Source organism: Pomacea canaliculata, linkage group LG2 (assembly GCF_003073045.1).
Source record: "Pomacea canaliculata isolate SZHN2017 linkage group LG2, ASM307304v1, whole genome shotgun sequence".
Classification (NCBI taxonomy): domain Eukaryota; kingdom Metazoa; phylum Mollusca; class Gastropoda; order Architaenioglossa; family Ampullariidae; genus Pomacea; species Pomacea canaliculata.
In genome coordinates, this window is record NC_037591.1 from 30789528 (window position 1) to 30816117 (window position 26590).

The window sequence follows — 26590 nt, forward strand, 5'->3', positions numbered from 1 at the left end:
CCCTTCTTGACGTCTGCGAGGACGGAGACCCCTTTCTCACTCCCACGGTTCCAGCCTGTAAGTGCCAGCAAGTAGCGTGATGCGTTCGGTAGAACGGGACCCTACAGACTTGCTGCTTACAGCTGATGTGACTCTCAGAGATGGTAGTCTCTGCTGATGTTTCTGGGGAAAGGCCACGACTAACCATCTAGCCCTAACTATATACTACGAGGGCACGTGACTACTCGCCACCCCTCCTACCCGGTTCTGACGCTATCGCTCTACTGCTAAAGCCACTACTGACCACCGCGCTATTCCACTACTACTACATCTTACACCCCCTTACCCTGGACCTCAATCGGCTCTATAAATCACGGCGACCAGTCAGGTCGTAAAAACGGACAGAAAAGCTTCCCCCACTGTCCGCTTTCACTGACCACGGCCCACCTGTAATTATCTACACCCGCTTCGGCTGTTGCTCTGGCATTGAATCAGGCTGGTTCATGACAACCAGACTACACCTCACACCTCTGCATTTAGTTTAGATGGAAATCAGCGAAAGGGGAATAATCTGCTGCATCGTTTTTTTCAATAAGTTTAGACTTCCTTCACGTATGTGAAATCGAAGAGCCTACTGTCATGCGATCTTCGTTCCAGCTAAACACTGTCCGATGTCCGCCATAAGCAACACAAAGGAGGTGACTCACATGACCCACTCATTCTTGTGCCAAAATCAACACCTGGGAAATTCTTGTTCCCCTAAATTGTCTATTATTTTGTCCTCCAACAAATGTTATCTAAAGCCAAGTATTTTACGAATGCCCAAGAACAGCCTGACATTATCGCTCCATTTTATAACTACTGGTAAACACTGTTCACAGGGATCTCAGTTTGTACAAGTGATCTACGTAGAGTGAAATACTGCCCTCCCTTATCTATTTTCTCACATTGCAGACTTTATTGCCGTCATTTATACAACAGCGATAAAACAATTTTTTACTTTTATTTACATTAATGTCAAAATAAGAGTGAAATTAGATTGTAAAATAAATATTCAGTTTAACACGCTATCAAAAGTTCAACAAGTCTTTTGCGCCCATGAACATGTGAATATGTTAAATCCTTCTGCAGAAGTTTACAATTTGTATTCCCGAAAATACATGTTGCAGGAATCAGTGGCTCATAAAGTAAAATGTTATCACGCATTGTAGTGTATAAAGTAAACAGTTTCTGTCACCGTTATGCGTAGCGAAATTTATTTCACACTCACAGACGAATTCAACCATAGAAAGGTATATATATATACACACACACATAATACAAGCATGAACTTACAGGTAGTGTAATATTAATTTTTGACTTGCTGGTTTGTTTTAATTTTAACCGATTTTAGACTATTTTGTTTACTTGTTGGTACTCCTAATGGAGCACAAGTAGACAACAACATCGCGCCAGCTTACCAGGTTCGGGGCAGCCTCCCTCAGTTGGGCCCATGTGGTTCGGATGTCCTTTGCCTCGCTTTTTACCGTTTTTTTCCAAGTCTGCTTCGGTATCCAAACTCTCCTCTTTCCTTAACTCTATCGTGCCGGAAGGCTTATACTAGGTTACATTACCCTGTACGGATGGAAATCCACCGCTTTCAAAAAATCATTAAAAAATAACTATAAGAAATAGAAAAAAATTTTCAAATGATAATAAGAGATTGAACTTAGTAAAACAAAAATATTCCTACATGAATCCTGTATGAATAGTCAATTTTTTGGTAATCACCGAGTGCCTAATTTTCACCCGTGTTAAAAAATTTATATCTGTTAAACTACAAAAATGACAAACATATGTGATACGCCGTTTAAAAGAGCATTTTAAACACATTTGCGTGGTGTTAATTTCAAGAATTATAGGCTCTGATTTCTTGTAGTAAGCTCACATGAAAGATAGTAAATGTTTAGATTTCACAACCCGATCGGAATGTCAAGTGCCTGCGTTGCAATGGTGTCAGATGGTTTGCGCAGAGTAAGTCCTATCCAGCCCCATTTGTGGTGTGTTATGTCTTGGTGAAAGAAGCTGTGCACAGTCTGAAGGGAGGAAAGTCACCTGGTGTGGACAATGTACCTGCTGAGCTGCTAAAGCATGGAGGAGAAGAAACAACCAAGGCCCTCACCACACTGTGTCAAAAGATATGGGAAGAAAAGAAATGGCCTGAAGAATGGACACAGTCTCTCATCATCCCACTCCCTAAAAAAGGAAACCTGAAGCAGTGCCAGAACTACAGAACCATCAGTCTGATAAGCCACCCAAGTAAAGTGATGCTCAGAATCATCCTCAACCGCTTAAAACCTATTGCTGAGGAGCTGCTGGCAGAAGAACAGGCTGGCTTCAGGGCTGGAAGAAGCACGGTAGAACAGATCTTCAACTGTTGTGTTATGATCGAAAAACACCTGGAGCATCAACGTGAACTATACCACAACTTCATCGATTTCAAAAAAGCTTTTCATCGTGTCTGGCACGATGGACTCTGGCAAGTTATGAGATTATTCAACAGAGAAGAGGGACTGATCCAGATGATAGCAGCACTCTACAAGAACGCCTCCAGCGCGGTACTACTCAACAACCAACTAGGCGAGTTCTTCGGGATGACGATCGGAGTCCGTCAAGGATGCCTACTCTCTCCCATCCTTTTTAACATCTTCCTTGAGAAAATCATGCAAGAAACCCTCCACGACCATCACACCTCAATCTTCATTGGTGGCAGACCCCTGTGCAACCCCCGCCTTGCAGATGACATCACGGCAGGAAGCAACAGCGAACTTCAGGATCTGACAGACAAACTCTCAAGAAAAGCAGGGGCCTATGGCATGGAAATTAGCTCAGAAAAAAGCAAGGTGATGACCAATACCACCAACGACAGCAGCAGCAACATCGTCATGAACGGCCAGAAGCTGGAAGAGGTCAACAGCTTCAAGTACTTGGGTGCCACCCTGTCTAGAGATGGGTGCTGTACAGCAGAGATCCGTATCAGGATTGGTATGGCAACATCTGCAATGTCCAGGCTGGACAGGATCTGGCGAAGCAACTCAATCAGCTTCAGTACCAAGCACAGGCTGTACAAGTCCCTCGTAGTGTCAATTCTACTCTACGGCTGCGAAACTTGGACGCTGCTTGCCACAACGGAAAAGGACATCTTGTTTGGGTCTTTCTATTCCCAGAATATAGTAGGACAGCGCTGAGATTTTGGTGTTGAAGATGCGGTTCGTAGTGCGGAAGGATAATTCTCGGGAGTTCCAGATGTACCGTAGGCTATTGAAAGCATGGCTGGCCTTGATTATGCGGCTTTTGATGTTACCATCCTTGTTGACACTGCTCCACAAATACATGAAGCTATATGTTTCCTGGATGTTCTCTCCTTGAAGTTAGATTGGGAGCTCTTACTTGTTGTTGATTCTGATCACTTTACTTTTCTTTCTGTTGACTTTTACGACAGTCTTCTCCGCTTCTTCTGCTAGCTTATTCAGTTTGCTTTGTACATGCTGCTTCCGATGAGATAAAAGACTAACGTCATCTGCAAAGTCCGGTTCCTCTAGCTGCTTCGTGAAGGCCCACTGGATACCGATGTTGCTGTATTAAGCATAATCCAGTCTTTGGCCACCGTCACGAAGATTGTTAGTGACAATATCCAAAGATGTCTTACTTAGTCTTCATTACGAAAGGTGAAGTTGCCGTTGTTAATAACTTAGTTGGGCGAGTCTTCCTAAGCCTTAAATAATATTTATGAGTTTAGATGGAATACTATAGTGGATCATCAGCCCCCAGATGATTTCCTGTCTACACTGACGTCTTCTCAAGGTGCACAAAAGTTTTATAAACGGAGCATTGCCACTCGAAAATTTGCTCAATCATACTTTATATAGTAGTCTGCTAGCATACACGACGATATTTTTGTAAAGCTGTTTATATGTTGTCTTTAACCAGAGCTCAAAGGTCTCATAAAAAAAAGTAAAAATTATATTGTGTAGGTAAAGAAAAAAAATTAACAAAAAAAAGGTGATTTAAGTCTTGGTAAATAGCAATATAATGGATACATAATTATGATCTTTCAATGATTCCAACGATACTAAGACTTCATGACAAACAACAGCTTGCTGCAGCAAGAATTAGATAAATATTTAACATGCTGATACTTGTGAGAAAGACTAGTAAATGTAGCATGACGTCTCATGCTCCAGCGTGTCGGACAATTGAAGGAAGTAAATGCAGATAAACATGAAGAAAATGTGCACTTTCTAGATGAGCTAGAAGTTAGTAAATTATTGTTTTGTTTTGTTTTGGTTAGGTAATGTGCAGTGCAATACATCAGTTTGTCTTATGTATTTTTTGTAAGTTCTTTACATCAATATTTTAACACACAGCAGCGCAGAGTACAATTAATTAATAAAATCATTGCCGAAGTCGGTGTAGTCGTCGATAAAAGTATTATCTCTTTTTTATTGTCGCTCTCTCCTCTTTATTCTTACATATGCTTCAAGTCATCCTAGAAGTGGGAAGGGCTGTCACCTGCACAACAACGATAAAAATACCTTAGGTGCTAGACAGGTGAGTGTGAAGTAATATTAGTTATATTGAAATTCTCACAATAAAGTTAAGCTGGAAACAAATAATATCTAACATGGCCTCGGCTACTACCAGTACAATAAATGTTACAGCTACTCATAATAATGCCTAGTAACATCTTTATAAAAATTTAGAGATAAAAATAGACTAAATGAAAAAAATGAAGTAACCCCGATGTTATAATAATTCTTTTATTTATTCGTCAGCTAAGGATTTCTGAAAGCGGTGAAGAAATCTTGTCACAAAAATCTTTAAAGACATCTAATACTCCACTAACACACGGAGGTGCACCAATGTTTCACACCTGTATGACTTTGTTGAATAGGTCAAAGAAGACGAAGCAGGGCCGCGGGACATCTTTTGCTGCAACACCCTGGTGGTCTCCATCAGCATAAAAGTGAAGATTGTTTGATGAGTCAACCATCAGTCCAAAACGACTCCCGACTTTACAAAATCCTAGTGCATTGGTGACATTAGACTTGACCTGTAGAAAATGAGATAAGGCATGATATTCATAATGAATGTTGTGCTGAGGCTAGGATTATTTGTGATCCTTTTACATTGTTCAAACACAAAATGGTACATCACACAATATAATTTATTTAGCATTAGGTCTAAAAATATGCAATTTCCTTTAGTGACTGAATAATGCTGAGTGCTAGATCGAAAAAAAAGAAACATATCAGAAGGTTTAAGATCTATATTTACCTAAGAAATAAGGGAGAATAGTAGGCTTGATAATCATTTGGAATTCCCGTCTTGTAAAAACAAAGTCGTCCACGCCGCGGTCTCCGAATTAACAAGGGTGCCTCACCGATAAGACGTAAAACTTATTAATGCTAATATCGTATACAAGAGGTTGGTACCAAATTTGTTTAATACAAGTGCTGTTCAAAACGTTTAAGCAATTGTTTTTAAGATAATATTTGTACTGAGCTTTTCTAAGGACGATGAGATAGGAAACGTTTAATAACTTGAAGTCGTGTCGAAAGAAATTGACTAATGAGATATTAGAAGAAAAAGAAAGTGGCATTTCTGTGTAAACCAAGTATTACTTGTTTATACTGTTGTCACGACCGTTGTGACGTACGCTGAGAACACTAAGTGCATCCACATTTTCGATACTAGGTCCATTGTTCGCATCCTACTGCTCTACAACTCCAGCATAAATATCTACAATGGTAAATATTAAACCTTTTTTTTAAACGATGTTTGTTTGCGTCACCTGTGCCAATGCATTCTAGAGAGAGGAAATCTTATATTTCCTTTTTTGAAAACGAAGACCGTAATTTTCTTGTATTTGGAGCGCTCTGATGTGTACCGCTGACAGATCCAAGCGTTTGAAATCAAGTCTTTTATGAGACCCCTTCGGATCTCCTTGAAAGAAAAAAAGATAAACGACCTCATGCGCAGCCTAGTCACCTGTGTGGTAGGTTTCCAGGAAGCTTTGCTTGCTATTATCAAGTGATAAAACCTAAAGTGGGGTGACATGACACCTTGCCGATAAGGGCCTGTCAAAGGCGGGCTACAACGTGGTAAACAAAAGAAAAGCTGGGTGACTATCAAGGAAGTGGACCATTCTTTATCTAATGCGGGCGCAAGACCGGCTATTCTGGTGTGAATTTACGACTCGTTAATTTGTTTCTGTGCATGGTTATTGTTATAGACATATATCTCGTAAAGTGGGGAGAGATATTATCGAGATTTCTTGCACTGACATTTCTCAAACTATTTATGATCACATGTTCCTTAAAATGCTGTTCTGAAAAAAAAGGTCAAATGGATTGCTTTTTTTTCTTAACGCACTCAGTAACACCAAAGAAGAATATGCATTCACAACTGTAACTATGGAAACTTACTTTGTCACCATTCACGCGGACATCAGTATCCCAAAGAATAACAGATTCTTTCAGGTCATAACACAACCCCGGTAGATTGAGTTGTGCTGGAGGGATTCTCGTCACACCAAGGTATAAACAGCCTTTGCCTTTCGTATTTATGTTGTCTATTCTGACCTGTGCAAAAATCATTTCGAGTTAAGTGAAATAGTTTGCAATCACTAAGACAGTGTAGTCTAGAGTTTACCTCTAATTAAAGCTTCACAAAAAAACATGGCCACAGACAATCACTGTGGTCAGTTGGCCGGACTGGTTTGGATATAATATCGTGATTGGGCGCTGTGATTACCCGTTATTTTCGGTGTTTTTAGAGACACCCCCAGAAGCTTTTTGTAAGAACAACAGGTATGAACCCTTTCAAATATGTTTGTATAAGCACAAAGTACCACATTTTAGTATTATATAGGAATGGTTAAATCAGGGTATTAAAAAGCTTGAAAGAGAGAAAGTAGAACGATTTGAAAGCTAATACAATGCTTTCAATATCCCTGTCTCCGCTTAGCGGGATTTTATAGCTAAGTTCTCTAGTGCCTGTGTAAACACTGATATGACTGTTACTTTAATTCCAAGGTATCTATATGCATTACTATTTCCATCTCATTGCTATAATAAAACCATTTTAGTCGGTGGGCCAGATCACTACTGTTCCTAAAACAACAATATTAGATTTTTAATAAGTTTATACAAAGGTCAAGATCATTGGCTGTGTCAGAAAATATATTCAATATATTTAACACCACAAAATCAGACTCATTGCACACTTGCAAGACAAATGTACCAAAAGGATTCACTTTCTGATCTGATGAGTTCTTAGTGAAGTTGCTTGGTTCGGGTCAAAAGCTGGCATTGGGTAGTCTACAGAGTTAACTTTATTTTTCCTTTCAGTATGTGCAATAATATTACCCACCAAACTAAAGAACATATCACAGCATGTTATTAGAAGGTCAAGAATACATTCTTGGAATAAGGCAATACAATTGTGTGTGTGGCGAGTCAGAAGGTGGTATATAAACTTCTAATACAATGACATCTGAGTATGTATGTTTAAAAAAATATTTAGAATTGCGTAAGGTCATCGCATTCTCATTCTCTATAACATAAAAAAACAGTCGAGTTCCCTTCTTTAAACCACCAGTTACTGAAAGTTCTAGAACAAGGCAAACAAATACTGTGTGGTATTAAAAAAATCACTGGAAAGAGTTTTCGTAAATGTTTCTACACGTAGAGCAAAGTTAAGTTCATGAATATATTGAAATAAGTCAAGCTTATGACCTATATCTTAAAAGCGCTGTCTCTAATTCAGTTTCCGTTTAGGTTTCGGTCATTGAAACATACAAACAGTTGCTCCTTTTTTATCCCATTACAACACCATTACTGCTACAACGACAATCTCCACCACCACCATTGCCGTCACCACAAAATGAAATGCCGTCCAAGCATCAACCCATACACTACTACTACCGACAGTTGTTTTTGCACCATAGTAATCGCCATTTTCACCCAAATCACTTATTCATTCCTCGTTATCCTAACTGGCATCACATTTATTATTCTCATAAGTCTATCACACAACTTACTTCATACAAGATGTTCACAGCCATGGCGTCTCGTGAAAAGACCAAACAGTCGGAGTTACGTCCAGGCTTAACGACCTCTGCGGTCGTGTTACTGTTCAGCAGACGAATGTTTCTCCCACAATTTTCGTGAAACACAAGGACTGGTTCCTGTGTTGCCTAATGTTAAAAAAATACTCATGTTCATTAAAAGAGGAATATTAGATATTGATATAATAGATAACTATCTTAATCTCCAAGCATCGACGAAAAAACTTTTCCCTGATGGGCCCATTATGCGTTTCGCTGCACTATGAGCCATGTTGTATTCCTGTAGGCCAACCATAAATTCTGTTACTATATTTGAACAGGTGGTTTAGTTCGTCAGTAAATCTTGTGCGATATTTTATGTTAAACCATGTAGGTCCAGAGCAGCAAACAATGAAGTGTGTCAAGGAATATGTTTCGTTACTTCGTTGCACTGTTGTTTCATACAGTCGGCTGATCCTGCTCTCAGTTGTCAGCATCTGGTCATCGACATGGATCCACGCTTCTCTTGCTGAAATCGCCGATGCTTTCACGTCTAATAATGATGTTTGCTGTCAGCTTACTATCAATTATACCGATTTGCATTTTTGTGTGGTTCTGTGGTCCATCAAATATTGACACTCTCACATGTACGTTCATGTCTCCATTACACTTGCAGGCACCAAGGTCCTCACAATGACAGGCAGCAATGTCTTGTTGATGTAGAGTTTCCACTACGTTTAAAGTCTTTACAGTCTCATTGCCTTCCTGCTGTGCTTGTGAGGTTTCATCCATTAATCGGGGCACTATGAAGATGACTTTCTTGAGACAAGTATTAGTCGGTATAAGTTATAGCAGTACCTAGTTTAAGTCAGGTAACCCTCTAACAAGCCGCTAGAAGTGGACATCTCATGGTCAATGACATCAAAGGTGCCTACAGTGTAGTTTGCAACGGCAGTGAGATCCATCAAACGATATCGCGGACGAAACTCAATGAAACATAAGGCAGCAGTGTCGGCTGATTGATATAAAAATCAATAAGGTTACCAAGGTAATATAACCAAGATTAAGTGACGTGCTTATAGAAACCCCTGAACATTTTATAGAGTGAAATCAACACTACCACGAATCACAATACAACAAAGGTGACAGCGTAGACAGAGTAGACTGAGTAGACGACCACTAAGTACAATTAAACAATCCCAAAAAGAAAAGAAATTATTGAAAGTTGTATTAAGTGATACACTAAGTTTATAATGGGTATATTGAGCAAAGAAACGGAAAGATGTCTCATGCAGACTTGTGTAGCTGTCGAATGAAAAAAATGTTTATTATAACAGCCCTTTTATTACAACAGGGTTTCATAAAAATAAATAAAACAAAATGTTAACAATATGCGCAAAAAGTTTATAATTACTATATCATGTTATACACAGGACAAATTAAAAGACCTGCTTACTTCAACCCCAGTCGGCTGCAGTTCCAGGCTCTGTAGCTCAGCCGTTATTCGCCTCACCACATCGTCACAGTGTTTTGTTATTTCTGGCGATGGATCCACCCAAGGCTGGACTTCCAGCTCATTATTGACGTCGAGGCTGTTGACCCTGTCTGTTAGAGTCTGGGCTGCGTGTATCAGCGCGGGACGTGGTCTGACTGTTGTGGCTCGCGTCACGAGATGTTTGTGTGACGTCACTTTCCCTAAGCGTTTTTTCAAGTCCTTCTTGACATTACTCAGATAAGCCTCGAATTTCGAACTAGAATGACTGATTTGGTTCTTCATTTCTTTCCGACAGTCTTCAACCATGCTCTGAAGACGGTCACATGTACTGTCCACTATCACCATGTTTTCGTCTTTAGTGGCATCCGCTCTCTGCTGGCGCGCACATAAATTCCATATTGCTTGCTTCAGGTTTTCTTCTGCTTTCTCCAATTCCTCTGCCAATGACCCGAGTATCTTTTCAGCTGACTTCATTTTTTCATCGAGAGGCTTAACATCTTTGCACCCACTGTGTTTCTTAGAACAGGACTGGCAGATGACAAGGTTGTGATCAACACAAAACAACTCCGCCTGTTTGTCGCCGTGGTCAGCACACAGTGCAGGGCGGCTGGCAGCCAGACGTTCAGGTGTCACAGTGCTGACACTCTCCACAGCGTGACTACGGCTCACTGCCATCTTCTTGTGTATCTTCTTACATGATTCACACATCTTTTCAAAACACTGCATACAGATGTATTCAGCTTTGAGGTTATCACAAACAGTGCACATGTTATCCTTCCCCATCATGCCAGCACTTTCTACTATCGCCTTCATCACAGAGTCTGTAGGCAGGGCCTCGGCAACATCAGCTGCACTTTGAGGTGAATTACCTTTAAGCTCTACTATAGGACATGTACACAGAGGACACCCGGCGTCAAGTTTAGAGCTAATCAAGGAAATGACACATCCTTGACACAGGAGATGACCACAGGGCAGAATCTTTGGTGTGGTGAAGTCATTTGTGCACACGGCACATTTTCTTTCGTGTGGCTGAACTACTGCCGCCATAGTGAAAGGTAAATCTACAATACAAATAAGAGTGATTTTAAACTCTGTTTGTAATTAACAAAAAGAGACAACTACTTTTTGTGGATAAAACCACACGGAAAGAAGAAATATGTCTAAATGTATAGCCCTCTCTTCATCTACCTTATAAATGTAGAACATTTTATCGCCCTCAACTATATCACAACTAATAACCAGTTTTAGAAAGAAATCAACATGAGAAACCTACCTTTTAATAGTATTAAAGCGTTTGTTAGATTGATAAATTAATTATCAGTTTTATGGTGTATGAAAAGTTTTATCAAGCCTTTAGAGCTCATTTTTATTCATACGTGTTTAAACAAACGGAAAAGAGAAATGATTTTCATACTACTTATCTTTAATTTTAGGCAACTTCATTTTCGACACTTACATACATATATACACACGTGTGTGCGCATTTTGATTAACATTAAGTGCTGATTGTTTTAATTTAAACCTTTCGCATAACTATTTAAATTAAACACTTAAATCTGGAGCTTCTGCTATCAGTTTCTTTGCGGTGATATTCGGCCGTTTGAAAATAACTTTCAACATTTTATTTTTAGATTGCACAAGTCTTAGAGTGCTGATTCTGGAAAATAATTTAATTGTGACTTCTTTGAGTCATTTTGTACCATTACACTTTGTTGTAGCGCCAGGTGACATTTGCTGTATCGCTGCACATAACTATTACTTATCTAGTTATCGGACAATGCTCCTTTACTGTTTTTCTACATAAAGTGTTTGTTGTTTAATTTTCGCAAAAGTAACTCAATCGATTAAAGAAAATTTTTTTTGGAACTAACATTCTTACTTGAAACTGTAACAAGAAAGTAACATGTGAAAACCAGCTTACCTTCAGCTCTGTCAAGAGATTGCCACCGCTACACCAAGTTATACACTAAAGGAAATACCTACAGCAGTGACTGTCAGTAAATAACACCTCGCCCACTTGTGTAATGTTATCACTCACCTGGCAACGGTGGTTGACGTCACACACTGACTGGAGTTTGACAAGTAGGACAACGGCCCTAAACTCTGTCAACGTTTTTCAGTTACAGTGATTACAGTCAAAGGTCGTAGTCACGCTTGATTTGTGCGGACAGGAAAACAGACAGTCAAGTATCAAGAAATCGTGTCCTAACAATGTCTCACTGTCGATGTGACCGGGCTGTCGTCATGGACACGAGGCACGTGACTGTTGCCGAGTTCATTCGGTCATCTTGGAATTCCCGTTTTAAATTTTCCTTACGTCACCTTTAACGTCTGTGTTGTGTTGGAGAGATATTTAACTATATTTTCTGTATGAAAGTGTGCAACCTGAATATTTTAGAAGATGATTGGCTACATACACTGACGTTTTCGACCATCTCCACATCGTGACTGTGGGTCACTACCATCTTCTTGTGCACACGACACTCGCCTTCTTGAGCCATCACTATTGTCCCGAGTGTGAAAGGTCAAACAGAAATAAAGAAAAGAAAACCTGCATTATTCTGTCTCCCTCTCAAATCGTACCTTGGCCTCTTTCTGTGCCTATGACTTCATTGTGGGCTGTCTGCATGACTGTGTATCCAAGAAGGTGGGAGATTTTCATAAAACAAAATATAAAGGGCAAGTCTAATCCACCAGACGTGTTATAGTTATCTTGTCCTTCATTCAGTTGTCTATAAAGCTATTTCTTGGCATTCCCTATCATGTTTGACACAGGCTGCTTTGTGAGCTTAACCCCAGATAAGAGAAATAGGTCAGCAGCTATTCTAGAAGATGGTTAATTTACTTTGTACACAAAATATATGCTATCTTTAACATAAAGAAAACTACAAACTAAACGTAGCGGCGTGTTCTTCAAAGAAAATTTTTAAAGTTTTACGTTAGACTTTAAAAGAAATATTTGCTTATGTATACAAATAAGTTGCTGACTACAAGTAATAGTGAGGGCTTATCTTTGAGATAAACTGACCCACCTGACCTGGTCTCCTAGAACATGACTACACCTCACACCTTTGCATTTAGTTTAGATGCAAATCAGTGAAAGGGGCATAGGTCACTTCAACGGTTTTTATTATGACTAGACTATCATCACGTAGCAAACTGTTCGATCGATCTGGGATTTCGAAGAGCTTACTGTCATACAATCTTTATTCCAGCAAAACACTGTCCGATGTCCGCCGTAACCAAATTAAAGGAGGTGACACACGAAACCCAACGTTTCTGTGCTAAAATTAACACCTGGGAAATTCTTGTTCCCCTAATTTGTCCATTAGTCCTCCAAGAAGGATTATCTAAAGCCAAACATTTTACGAATGCCCAAGAACAGCCTGACATTATAGCTCCATTTTAAAACTACTAGTTAACACTGTCCAGAAGGGACAAGTGACTTACGTGGAGTGGACAGACTTTCCACGCTTTATTATTATCATATCGCAGTCATCTTTGCCGTTATGTGTAGAGAAACTCATTTCACACGCATAGACGCATACACACAAAGAAGTGTGTGTGTGTATGTATATATACACCTAATGCAAGCACTGACACATAATGATAAGTGTCGAGTTGTTTTATTTTTTTTTTAATAATTTTAACCTATTAAGTAGAAACGTGGTAAGATGTGTGTGTGTGTGTATGTATATACATATAGAGAGTGCAAGCACTCATACGAAGTGTAATCTAACGTGTCGAATTTTTTTTATACAAATTACGAACATATTAATAAATGTAAATCATACGTCTGTACTTCTGAAAGTAGCTTCATAATGGTGGTCTGGCGGCTCCTGTGTAGTATTGTTAGCCTTATTTTTCTATGGTGGATAATAATACTGATGATTATGATTTGTTTGGAAATGTTTTCGTTTGCTTTCATTTAAATGGGGATGGCTTGCTATTGTAAATTTTTGGAGTAATTGTTTATCGTTACATTCCCCCTCCCCCTTTAATCAGCGTCAGCCTGTTACATAGAACTAGTAGGTCTGAAGTCTTTCTTTGTGAGGTGGCAGAACTTGTGTGTTTGTAAGCCCTGTGTCAGTCACGACCTTTAATAGTAGACTTTCTTGCCTGCTCGCACCATTTCATCATTTATGGTTAAAATTTTCTCCCTCGTATGGAGTACTGCATACAGTTCCTTTACATTTCATCTCCCTTTAAATCTAAATTTTGTAAGAAACAAACGGAAACATTTCCCAAATGCTTTGGGACCTCGTTTTATTTCTTCATTTCTTTCTCTTGAACCGCTTTTAACTTTTAATAAAATAGTCAATACAGAAATAAACAATAGCAAAATCGCTTTGTCGTTAGAGTCAAAGTACTTGCTATTTGATGACTATTCCTCGCTACCTCTCTTTCGGTTTTCACAGGCTTCTGAGGAATAATGATCTTCTCCAAATTCTTTTTTCATAAAGGACGTATAGAATCAATAATAATAATAATAATAGTACATGCACAATTTGTAAAGAGCATACACACTAAGGAGCATGCTCTTAGAGCTTAAGAACAAGAACGAAACACGGACAGCATAAGAGGGACAGGAAAACAAACAAATTGTCAGGGACGCTATTTTAGATCACACTTTCACTCACTATACGCACGCGTCCCCTTTCGTGTTCTTTCAATCACAAATCACATAGATTTGTCGTGGGCAACAAAACTTTATATCTATCAACATTAACTAAATATATACAAAGTCCGTAGGTCTTCCACGCAGCGGCCTGTAATTCAAACTGTCGTATGCTTTTTGAATAATTCGTTAGAATCTTAGTTACTCACACCCAAAAATGAACCGTCCTGGTAAAATCCTCCCTTTCCCTTGTACAGAAGTTGTGCAGTCTTGGCAACACTTGGCTGATATCCACACACACAACTTTTAGAGGAAACCACATACACGTTCCGATACTTAATAATAGTAAGTGCTGACTTGGCAGACACCTAGTCGACGACTCAGAATATATTTTCTGGGATCAACACACCAGATCCACGGCGAACACCACAAATATATTCCCTGGGATCAACACACAAGATGCAAAGCGAACACTTCAACTAATTTCTCTAGGATCGACACACACGATCCAAAGCGGACACTACACACTTTCAGTCCTCCTCTCTTCACTCCCCACAGCCGTCTGCTTTCTTCCAAATAATTTTCACCCTACGTCCCTCTAAAATTACGTCATAAAATGACGTCGGGTTCTGACGCTAAACACGACGCTACAAAAACTCTCTGATACTGGTAAGGGCAATAATCCCTGACTAACAACAGACAGGGGCAACAACCCCTTGTTCCTAACACAAATAACATATGAGCTATAAAAGAATAAACAACCGTAATAAAAGAAGAATAAAATCAACTACAAAACTTTTCACTGACCTCGTTACCTGTGTGAGAAGCACACTTTTAAGAAACTTAACTCAGAAAGTGAACACTTTCTTATCAGGCCTCGCTATTATTTGTCTTATCTCAACTAAAATGTTTGTGTAAGTCTTTCTTGCCCAGGCAATCTCTCACTCAGTCGTCAGTGTCACGTGGTGCAGCCTTATCACCCGGAAGTTAATCAGCGCCAACAGTTCGTCCTGTTTGTGTAGCGCCTGGCGGACAAAGTGATGGATGTCGACACCACCTCTTGAGTGTTTCTCTCGCCCTCTAGACCAGACCTGGGCAAACGCCGGCCCGCGGGCCGGATCCGGCCCGCCTCCTGTCTCTGACCGGCCCGCCCGCTGGCCGCCCACCAGTAAATATACTATGCATACAGTATTGGGTAAAACTGAGTTAACTATATTAGTCCGGCCCTCTAGAACCATCCTAGTTTCTCATCCGGCCCTCTAGAACCATTCCAGTTTCTCATCCGGCCCCTTGGGAAAATTAATTGCCCACCCCTGCTCTAGACCCTAGCTTGTTCCTCTTCCTGTTTTTGTTGGATTATCACTTAGATCAACATCACAAAGTTCAAGTGATCTCATGCTACAGTCACAGCGGAAAGTTTCGAATTTGAATTAACAGGTCTGCCTCGCAACTTTGACCCATTGGGTCACGGCAGAGAAAACGTCTCTCGTACACAGTCACTGACACACCGATGGAGGACATCCTATACAATCAGAACCATTTACTCCACCCTTGTATGAGTTGGTAGTAGAACAGTTTATTTTGACACCAACACAATTTAAAGGTGTAAAAGACGAATAATCCAGAGTCAGGCTACATACTAGCGCCCTCTACAATGTCTTAGACATAAACATCATGTTATTCATCAACACGGTTAAAATCCTGTTTTCATAACTGTAAGGGTTATACTAAAACAGAAAATCAAGTTAAAAGCGACAATGACTATGATTATTTGTTTGTGTACAATTTCTTGTCTGTTCTAAACGTAATTATCTATTTATTGTACTTAGATGTTGTTCGTTGTTTTGCATATAGAGCTGTCTACGCGTTATCAAAAGTAGGAGAAGTAGTAGCAGCAGTAGTAACAGTAGTATATTCACGGTATAAGAAGTCTCCTCCCTCCCTTTAAATAACGGTTCTACAGATTTTCTTTACTCTAAGCGATTTTAATATTATTTTTCTTGTTGATACCTCATTCCTTATTCTCTTTGTGTGCAGGTGACAGATCTGCCAACATCTAAAAGGTTGTCTGAGCCTTTAATGTCACAGCTATTTAAATACTTTCAACATAAAGTCTCTTTCTTGGATGCTGTGGAAGATGAGTTCCACACGGACATCCTGCAGACAGAAGAGACTGAGTAGTGTCCACTCCAATGACTAGCGGCGCACTAAACTGTGGGGTTACTGAGGGATGGAAACTACGGGTAATGAGACAGTCACTCGCCTACAACTTGTCGTCTGCCAGCGGAAGCCGTTGATTTGAAAGTCATAGTAGCCAGGAATCAGTGCTAATCTCAGTCTCTCCTCCTTCAAAGGGATGTAACTCTAAAGGACGCTGCTGCTCTTTTTTCCGGAGGTCACGTGACAGGTTTAGAAAACTGTATTGAGGATCAGGACCGGGGCCGTATCCATGAGTCAAACGTGTCTTGGACCAGAAACAGTTTGGAACTCAGAAACACCCTCAATATTAGTGAGCAAGTCAAGGGCCTGTCACAAAAATTAAAAGTTGGATGTGTACGCAAACTTCCGCCCCTACAATTAACTCTCCTTTTTTGTTCGCTGCTTTACTTTGTCTCATTGCAATCTCTTTGACAATGTCAGTTTTTTTCTGAAAAAAAATCTGTTACCTCTCTTGTACGTAGCGTAGCAGAAAATAGTTAAAAAATAGCAAATCAACCAATTAAACAAATCAAAAACACTTGGTTCTGCTTTATCTATTTTAGTGAATTTCCTGTTTAAACATGTATTAATATAGTAATGCTGCTAACTGTCCTCTTTATAAAACTGTAAATTGAAGCGAAGTTCCCACAATACTTTTGATTCCCAGTTATATATCAATTAGAGAAATAAACCGAGATTCCAAGATGAATATAGTGCAATAAATCTGTTTTCCTAAGTAAGTTCCAGTGTGACAAGCACAGGTGTATTCAGATCCCTTCACATAAACTCAACAACAGGTAATAACCTTTCAACACACTTCACCTTTTATGTGCAAGTGAATATAGGATGGTCTCGCCAATGACGACCTTCTCCACATTTGCTCCTTGTGGAAGAAATACTTTTCTGCTGTTTCTTCTCAAGATAAACATTTTAAAATGGAAATCTAGGTATGGCAAATAAAAAGATTATTTACAAAACAAATGTCAAACCATTTACACAATAACACAATTTTTATGTGAATGTACGGAGAATCTAAATTTGGTGTACCTATGTAACAGTTTCAATGACACCTTACCACGCGCACCGCACAGACACATTGCCACACTATTTACTATTTATTCACATTTATTGTTTATTTATTTACGCTCTTTAGTCCATTAGCTAGAAAAGAAAATTCAGCAAGGAAGAGGACATGATGGAACTGATGAAAGATTTATCAATGTCCGTAAAACAGAAAAAGGTTAAACGGTGATTAAAACGTTGTCTATTAGCATACACGACGATGTTTTTTTATGTCCATATCTTTTCATCAACAAGGGCTCAAAGGTATCTTTGAAACAAAGGTACAAAAAATAGTCTGTAGGTATAGAAAAAGATAACCATACAACAAACGGCGTATGACTTGGTAAATTAAAACTTCATAAATACATAAGATATTTCAATTACACAAACTATTCTAAAAGTACATGACAAACAACAGCTTGAAGAACCCAAATGTAAATAGTCTCTACCTATGATAAAGTCCTGTAAATGTAGCTTGACCTTTCTTGCTATAGCGAGTCACACAAAGAAGTTAGTAACTAGAAAAAATTAGGAAAATGTGCACGGTATATCAGCTAACACAAAGTTTATTGTTTTATTCGGTTAGATAGTGTGCAGAGCAATACATTGATTCGTATTATTTGTTTTTGTAAGTTCTTTACATCAATTATTTAACAAACAGCAGCACAGGGTACAGTTAACTAATAAAATCATTGACAGACTCGATGTCATCATAGACAACATGTGTTATCACTGTTGTTATTGTCTCTCTCTCTGTTTATTATCACCTGTGCTTCAAGTCCTCTCAGAAGTAGGAAGGGCTGTCACCTGCGACAATGAGAAAAATATATCAGGTACTAGATAGATGAGTGTGCAGTAATATTAGTAATAAAATGTGTGATATAAATATTATAAATGCCTTATAAAATATATCCCACTGTATAGTCAAGCTGGAAAAACATCGTAGAACCGCAATATTCTGCTACCCATAGTACTGCAGTGAAGTCATAAAAGAAGTAATGACGACATCAGAATACAATGTTTGGTTGTCTTAGTTATTCGTCAACTAGCGATTTGTGGAAACCAAGAAGAAACCTTAGTGGATAAAACTTTTAAATTCTGTGATTTGTATATAAATAAAACATAAATATCTAGATAAACCTTTTAAGTCAAACATGAAGAAATGACGACATCAGAATACAAAGTTTTGTTGTCTTAGTTATTCGTCAACTAACGATTTATTGAAAACAAGAAGAAATCTTAGTGAAAAACACTTTTAAAGTCAGTGGCACAACTCAAACTCCGCTACCGTGTACCAAAGCTTCACACCTGAATGACATTGTAGCTAAGGTTAAAGAAGGCGAAGCAGGGCTGAGGAACATCTTTTGCTGCAACACCCTGGTCGTCTCCATCGGCGTAAAAGTGAAGGTTGTTTGATGAGTCCAACAACAGTCCAACACGACTCCCGACTTGGAGGAATTCAAGAGCGTTAACGACATTAGTCATGGTCTGTGAAAAATGAGATAGTAAAATTGTGAGCTGTCTGCACAGTTGATGCACAAAAGGTACAGCACATCATTTAGGCCTAAAATGTAGTTACTTTTATAACATCGTCTAAAGGTATACAATTTCATCTTGTATGTGAAAAATTCTGTGTGCTGGATCATAATCATCACTGTCGTTGTCATTGCCATCATTTTTGCTATCGCTCTTGATAGTCGTGACGGTTGAGCCTTATCAGGTGCCACGTCTCTCTATATACTACCTTCCCCAGTGACCAGTACAGTCACAGAGCGGACTACTAACTGTATACTTACCTCGATACTTTCTTACTTCTCAGTCTTTGCAATAGTTGCTTTTACACAACTTACGTGTACATGTGAACTCAGATTCCATAGGGTTTATTTCAGTATATTGGCTGTATGTAAAAGTATATCAAAAGGTTTCAACATTGTATTAACATAAGGGAATAAGAACGGTAGGCTGGATAATAAGTTGGTTTTCCCATTTTCTGAGAACATCGTTCACACCGCGGTCTCGCCGAGATGACATAAAACTGTCAGGCGCTAATTTTGTATAAAACATTGTGGTGTCAGCATTATTGAAAGAAATAATTATGGTTTTAAACTGTTGTGCAGTTATTATTATTTGTAACGGACAACTGCGTAGTAGAGGGGGCAAGAGGGGATGGGGGAAGGTTGACATCCGGTGTTGACGGTTTGTTTTTAGAAAATGCTTGCGACGCAATTCAGCGAAGACCACGTGCGGGCCAGACAGTGCTGACACCTGGTCTAGAGGGACTGGGGTGGGTATATTTAATCCCGACCATAAGCGGACAGGGGGCGGCTGATGATAATTTGGTGGATTTGTGGTTTTAATTCACCGACTCTACGATCTCTGTGGACGTAATAATATGTATGTATTAGGGGGATCTACTTGTGGAAGTACCATCTCTGTGGATGTGATACTGTGGCTGTATTACGGGAGATGTACTAGAGCAGATGTACTACTGTGGATGTACATCGTGTTTCTGTAGTCCGCGTCATCGCCGTGGGAGCTCTGTGGTGAGAGCAACAGGCCGTGCAACTTCTTGGGGGCCAAGAAACTGCACACCGACGTGGGCGAGCAGGAGCAGTGGACTCGGAGTAAGGAGGGGGCTACCCTGCCCTTCCTTACGCGGACGTACCGACCACCACCAGGGAGGGTGCCTGGTCAGCTGAAACTAACCGCCGGAGGAGGGATGGTTTCCCTCTTAGTTTTATCCCAGCTGCATATTGTTCTACCCCGCCTGACAGTAACATATCGGTATGGTAAAAACACTCTTTTATCATTTATTGAACTGTAGAAGAAAGGATTTAAGTGGACTAAAAGAAACCGGGGACTGGAGAGCTGCAGGGACTAAACGGTTATTAACATGTTGAACTTTGATGGTGTGTTATTATGGTAATTCTTCATTTGATGCCGTGTGGATTCCGGCTGAGTGACATGTTAAACTTTGATGGTGTGTTATTATTGTAATTCTTCATTTGTTGCCGTGTGGATTCCGGCTGAGTGACATGTTAAACTTTGATGGTGTGTTATTATTGTAACTCTTTAAATTGGTGCCGTGTGGATTCCGGCAGTGACTTGGTAAACTTTGATGGTGTGAACGTGAGGAAGTGTTATTATTATTGACTGTGAATTGCTGTGCATATTTTGTCTACTTGTAAACTTGTGTTTGGTTCTAATAATTATTGGTGCCTCTAAGGAGGGACGCCCACCCTTAAGCGATCTTATATTGGTTATTTGGAAAGAATGCGCATGTCTGCGGATGGTCCGTGACATTATTAAATGATAAGCTTTGTACTCATCTTTTCTGAGAAAGGCCAGGAAGGAAACTTGTAATAACCGAAGATTTTTTCAAGAAAAGTTATTAATGAGATATTTAATAAAAGAAAAAAGACAGACATTTCTGTGTAAAGCTCGTGTTAAAAGTTTACAGTGACGTCACGACCCTTACGCTCTCTTACTATATTCAGTGTCGCCTGAAGATGAGGAATATAAAACATAGAAAACACGAAAACATCTTTACATCTTTGTGAATAATAACTGCATGCATATTGTAATGTAATCAATCTTGTGATTCGTATAAGATTTTGCACAAATAAGGACGCATACAATATATTTTTAAATCCATATAACAATATATATGTTACGGCCAAAGCTCGAAGTTCGGCCAGTTCCCGAATTTGACGGCCATTACGCACTTTGGCCAAGGTCTTCTTTTTTGCCAGTTCGCGAAATGGTGGGATATCCCTGGGCAATATTCAATGTGTATTAAACTAGTTGAACATGTTAATATTGCTTTAAAACAAAGATTTATAAATAGCAGATGGGTTTTTTTTTTCAAGGTTGAGTGTAACTGCAAGAACTTGTGAACTTTGTCAGAAAATAGAGTAATCAGCGAAAGAGAGGAGAGATGAGAGAGAGAGAGAGATAATATCTTATTTGAAAACAGAAACTGAATATTTTGTATATTTGGTAACACTCTGATGTGCGTTGTTAATGGGACCAAACTTTTGAAATAAAGTGTTTCACGAGACTCCTTCCAATCTTTTACACAGAAAACAGACAAACAACTTCACACGCAGCCTACAGTGTGGTAGGTCTCCAGGGCTCTCTGCCTTCTACCGACAAACAACAAAAACACAAGTCGCGGGACATGACACCTTGCCGATGGTCATGTGAAAGGCAGTCGTCGACGTAACAAACAAAGAAAGAAAGAAAAAAACAAACAAACCAAAGCTGTATGACTATCGACTTACACCTAAATCGAGAGCAAGACCGGACCTGCTTCGCTCCATCCTGTCTTCCCTACGACTGCTACCAGTTACGGGATGAAATGAGTGAAGTAGTGTGTATGGCGGGTCTGACCATAATATGTTGGTGTAGATTTAGAGTAGTGTGAAGTAGAGGGAATTACTTTGTAAGGGATATATTTCACACTTTATTTCAGTGCAGTCATGTTAAATGTTTATACCTTCCACTATTGCTGGTTTGTACCAACTTACCGCCTTGATTAAGGGCAAGGATGGACTTCTTTAAAACGAAGGTCAAAACTAAAAAAAAATTATAACAATTTTTTATTAAATAGAAGGGGATTACATATTCAATAGACTCATCGTAAAATCAAGAATTTAAATTCTTTTTGCGCATGGTGATTTTGTAGATGTATACATTCTAAAGGGGTGAGAGATCATCGAAATTTCGTGCGCTGACATTAATCAAACTATTTATCATCACATGTCCGTTAAAAATGCTGATCTCACAAACAAGTTCATGTGGATTACTTATCTTTCTTCACACGTCCAGTCGCACCAACCGACAATATTCGCTCACAACTGTAACTATGGAAACTCACAGAGGTATCCTTGTCGCGCACTCCATTTTCCCAAAGAATGACTGAATCTTTCAGGTGATCAGACCAAGATGGCAGAGGGAGCCGTGCAGGAAGTACTCTCGTCACACCAAGGTATACATAGCATTCTGCTGGAGTATTTATTTCGTCTATTCTGACCTGTGTAAACATCATTGTGACAGGATAAGGGAACTTGACTACAATCGCTAACAAAACATAATCTAGAGGTTAAGTCTCCCTCTAATCACAAACTTGTATTATTGGACTTCGGGCCGACGATCTTTTTCCATTTAACTACTAAAACGAGGCAGGTGTGAATAAAGTTTTCTGTTTAGTTAAGTTGATTGATTAGGCTCACTGATACTAACAGCGAATCAGTCTTTTGTTTTGTTCAAAAATGTTTTTGAATATATAAACATTTATTTTCCACAAAAATATTAGACATATTACAGGCTTTACACATTCTATTCTTAAACAATTCATACAGTTGCAATATAACATATATAACAATATAACAGACATATAAGGTAATGTATGCCAACATGTAAGTATGAAAAGTCTAGTCAATTTTTAAATTCTAGTCGACAAGTTACATATAAGGTAGACACTGTTTTACAATTTTTCTTCTTTCATTTCCAGTCGTGAATTAAAAATAAATTTATTTAATAGGCGTCTAGAAATGGATGATTTTTGTGACTAATGTAGATGTAAATATAAAAATATTTAACATATTTTTTGTAGCCTAATGTCTCGTTTAGAGAGTTAGCTTGAAAAGCTCGTCTGCAAGCAGTCCAGTAATACAAGTTCGTGGATTTACTTTGGTCGCTGCTTGCCAAACGCAGTTTCTACAGATCCTTTGTAAACAACTGCTTTAATACTGTCGTCTCTAATCCAGTTTCCCCTCAGGATTTTAGTCATTATAAAGATACAAACATTTTATCCCACTTTTGTAACTTTATTACTCAATTATTGCTACAACGACAATCTCCACCACCGCCATTGCCGTGACCACAACCTCAACTACCTTCCAAGCCTCAACTCCTAAACTACTACCACTACCGACACTTGTACTTTCACCACACCAACTGTCACCTACACCCAAACAGCTGCAACATGACTTGTTAGTGTAATTACGATCATATTTATTATTATCATTAGTCTATCATACAACTTACTTCATACAAGACGTTCACAATCATGGCGTCACGTGAAAAGATTAAAACGTCGTTGTCCTTGTCACGTTGAACCTTCCGTGCGGTTTTTCTGAAGTTCGACAGACGAATGTTGGTCCCGCAGGTCTCGTGGAACACAAGGACTGGTGGCTGTGATTTCAAATGTGAAAAAACTACACATGTTCATCAAACGACTATTAACAGATATGATATTGTAGGTAAATACTTTAAAACTTGGGATCAAAAGTCTTTAACATTAGCACTACTTAGACTTAATCTTACTATCATTCCTATTCTTCGATATATAATCATTAGCGCCGTTCAATTAAAAGTTATTGCACACTATTTCATCAGTTTTGCTACAGTGACTACTTCAAGAGATGTTATAGCAAGATTGTCTACAGGTGTACATATCGCACAATATTATTTCCATCATTTGCACAATAACAAAAAGGAGTAAGTTTGCGTGTGACCGGTGAGGTCTTGCTATCTAGCATGTATCCACAGTTTACAGTCAACAGTCAATTTGTGCTCAGCTGAAGGAAGTTTTTCATATTTTTAATTATTAATGTTAAAATAGCTTCATGATGCAGTCCATTAAAAGAATTGAGATTATCAACACATTGTTACATGTAAATAAACACAAAACAATTGTATGAATGCAGAAAATTTATATAATATCATGCTACACATGAGACAAATTGAGAAGATTACTTACTTCATCAACGATAAGCTGTCCTTTCAAGCCTATTAGTTCATCGCTTATATCTTTCACCACATCGTCACAATATTTCGTTATTTCTGGCGATGAAATCACCAAAGGGTCTGCTTGCAGTTCATCACTGAGGTCAAGGCTGTTGACCCTGTCTGTCAGAGTCTGGGCTGCGTGTATCAGCGCGGGACGCGGTCTGACTGTTGTGGCTCGCGTCACGAGATGTTTGTGTGACGTCACTTTCCCCAAACGTTTCTCCAGCTCGATTTTGACGTCACACAAGGATTTCTTGAACTTTGACACAGAATCACTAATTAGTTTCTTCACTTGTTTCCGACACTCGTCCACCATCGACTGAAGTCGGTCACACGTCTTGTCCAGCAGCGCCATGTTTTGCTGTTCAGTGACATCGGCTCTTCGCAGGCGCACATTTAGTTTGTCTATTGCTTGCTTCAGGTTTTCCTCTGCTTTAAGCAACTTTTCTCTCAATGAATTTATTGCGTCTTCAGCTGACTTCATTTTTTCATCCAGAGACTTGACATCTGGGCAGGCCTTGTGTTTGTTAGAAAAACATGGCGTACAGATAGCAAGGTTGTGGTCAACACAAAACAACTCCGCCTTCTCGGTGACGTGGTCAGCACACAGTGCAGGGCGGCTGGCAGCCAGACGTTCAGGTGTCACAGTGCTGACACTCTCCACATCGTGACTGCGGCTCACTACCATCTTCTTGTGTATCTTTATACACGATGCACACATTCTCTCCAGACACTGCATACAGATGTATTCTGCTTTGAGGTCATCACATGCAGTGCACATGCCATCATTCATCAGTATACTCGCACTTTCTACTATCGCTTCCATCACAGAGTCTGTAGGTAGGGCGTCGACAACATCAGCTGCTATTCGAGATGAATTGCCTTGATGCTCTACTATAGGACAGGTACACAGAGGACAACCAGCGTCGGATTTCGAGTCCATCCAGGAAATGACACATTGTCGACACAGGAGATGACCACAGGGTAGAATCTTTGGTGTGGTGAAGTCATTGGTGCACACGGCACACTCTCTTTCATGCACCTGGACTACTGTTGCCATAGCTAAAGGCCAGTCTGAAATAAAAACAACCGTTTTCTAACCTCTTATTGCAAGCTATAACAAAGAAAAAAATTTGTGGTTAATAACACCAAAGTATGAAACTGTTCACACCTTTGCTTCTGGCTGTGTTTTTTTTTTACTCTGTGCATGTCTTTTTTCTTTTCTTTTTTTTTTCTTGTCGTTAATGGTTCAATTTTTCATGTAACATATCAGTGACAATCTATTTTTGCTTGGAAGTTTGTTGATAAGTTAATCATTAACAACAAGCTCCAGACCCTTACCCATCAATGTCTACGCCTTATTCTGGTAATAAGATGGCCTGATAAGATCTCCAAAAGCAGCCTGCGCAAAGTAACCAACCAGAATATCACTAGCCAAAACATCAAAAAGCACAAATAGGACACATCCTGCACAAACCAGCTGACATCATTGAAAAGCAGGCACTTGACTGGAATCCTCAGGAGAAGAGGAGAGTTGGGAGACCAAAACAAACTTTGAAAAGAACAGTAGAGAGCGAGACAAAGGACATCGGAACAACATGGACTCAACTGAAGGGGGTTGCTCTGTACCGGGTTCGCTGGCGAGGTGTTGTTGTGGCCTTATGCTCATCGATGAGTAACAAGGACTTGACTAACTGACGTAAGAACTATACATCTTAAAATAAACACAAAAGCAAAAGTAGATTAATTTTTTTATAGTACCCTGAAATATAGCTTAACCTTTTTGTTCATTGAAAAAATGTCATCACCATTAGCTTTATTACTTCCATTAAAAATTATAAGAAGTAACTTGATACTTTAAAGCTGTCTACCTAAAGGAAAGCATAAAAGCGAAAGTAGATTGCATTAAAAAATAAATTTTCACCTTTATACTATATGAGAAGTATAAACAAAGGCTTTTGTACGCATAAATATGTGTATATAAATATAAATTAAAGTAAACACCTGCAGCAATGAATGTCAATGCACAACACCTGACCCACTTGTGTAATGCAATACTCACCTGTAACTGGCGGTTGACAACACACTGACGCAGTTCGGTAAATGTTCACACGTCAGATGGTATCAACGTGTTTCGATTACATAGAGTCTTTCAGTGTAACAGGCTAGGTCACACTTGAGTAGTGCTGATCACAAGTGGAGACTCAGAAGTCAAGAAATCTTGTCCCGAATACTGTGAACATATCAGTACGACCGGGTGGGCGCCATGGACACGGGTCACGTGATAGTTACAGAGCTCCTCTGGTCATGCGGGGATTCCCGTTTAAGACTTTTTAAAAAAAAGTTTAACTTC

At 39.2% G+C, this 26590-nt stretch overlaps 2 protein-coding genes across 6 annotated transcripts; both read right to left on the reverse strand.

Annotated features, from left to right (window-relative positions):
* Positions 1–4170: 4170 nt before the first annotated feature.
* Positions 4171–12241, reverse strand: LOC112556299 (E3 ubiquitin-protein ligase TRIM33-like). 3 transcript variants are annotated; one of them, XM_025225151.1, is made up of 6 exons: positions 12147–12241; positions 9525–10624; positions 8063–8218; positions 6447–6602; positions 4892–5071; positions 4171–4530 (listed from the first exon to the last, which is right to left on the reverse strand). In XM_025225151.1, exons 1-6 carry the CDS (start codon positions 12223–12225, stop codon positions 4498–4500), a joined length of 1704 nt encoding a protein of 567 aa, XP_025080936.1. In that variant the 5' UTR covers positions 12226–12241; the 3' UTR covers positions 4171–4497. The 3 variants fall into 3 exon arrangements, with proteins under 3 accessions (XP_025080936.1, XP_025080940.1, XP_025080937.1); XM_025225155.1 differs by lacking the exon at positions 12147–12241 and adding an exon at positions 11602–11710; XM_025225152.1 differs by lacking the exon at positions 12147–12241 and adding an exon at positions 11485–11566.
* Positions 12242–15516: 3275 nt separating this feature from the next.
* LOC112556300 (E3 ubiquitin-protein ligase TRIM33-like) lies at positions 15517–26507 on the reverse strand. 3 transcript variants are annotated; one of them, XM_025225157.1, is made up of 7 exons: positions 26300–26507; positions 25579–25639; positions 24209–25311; positions 23494–23640; positions 22322–22477; positions 18751–18930; positions 15517–18249 (listed from the first exon to the last, which is right to left on the reverse strand). In XM_025225157.1, the coding sequence occupies exons 2-7, from the start codon at positions 25580–25582 to the stop codon at positions 18217–18219; spliced, it is 1623 nt and encodes a 540-aa protein (XP_025080942.1). In that variant the 5' UTR covers positions 25583–25639; positions 26300–26507; the 3' UTR covers positions 15517–18216. The 3 variants fall into 3 exon arrangements, with proteins under 3 accessions (XP_025080942.1, XP_025080941.1, XP_025080943.1); XM_025225156.1 differs by lacking the exon at positions 25579–25639 and adding an exon at positions 25867–25951; XM_025225158.1 differs by lacking the exon at positions 25579–25639.
* Positions 26508–26590: the final 83 nt, after the last annotated feature.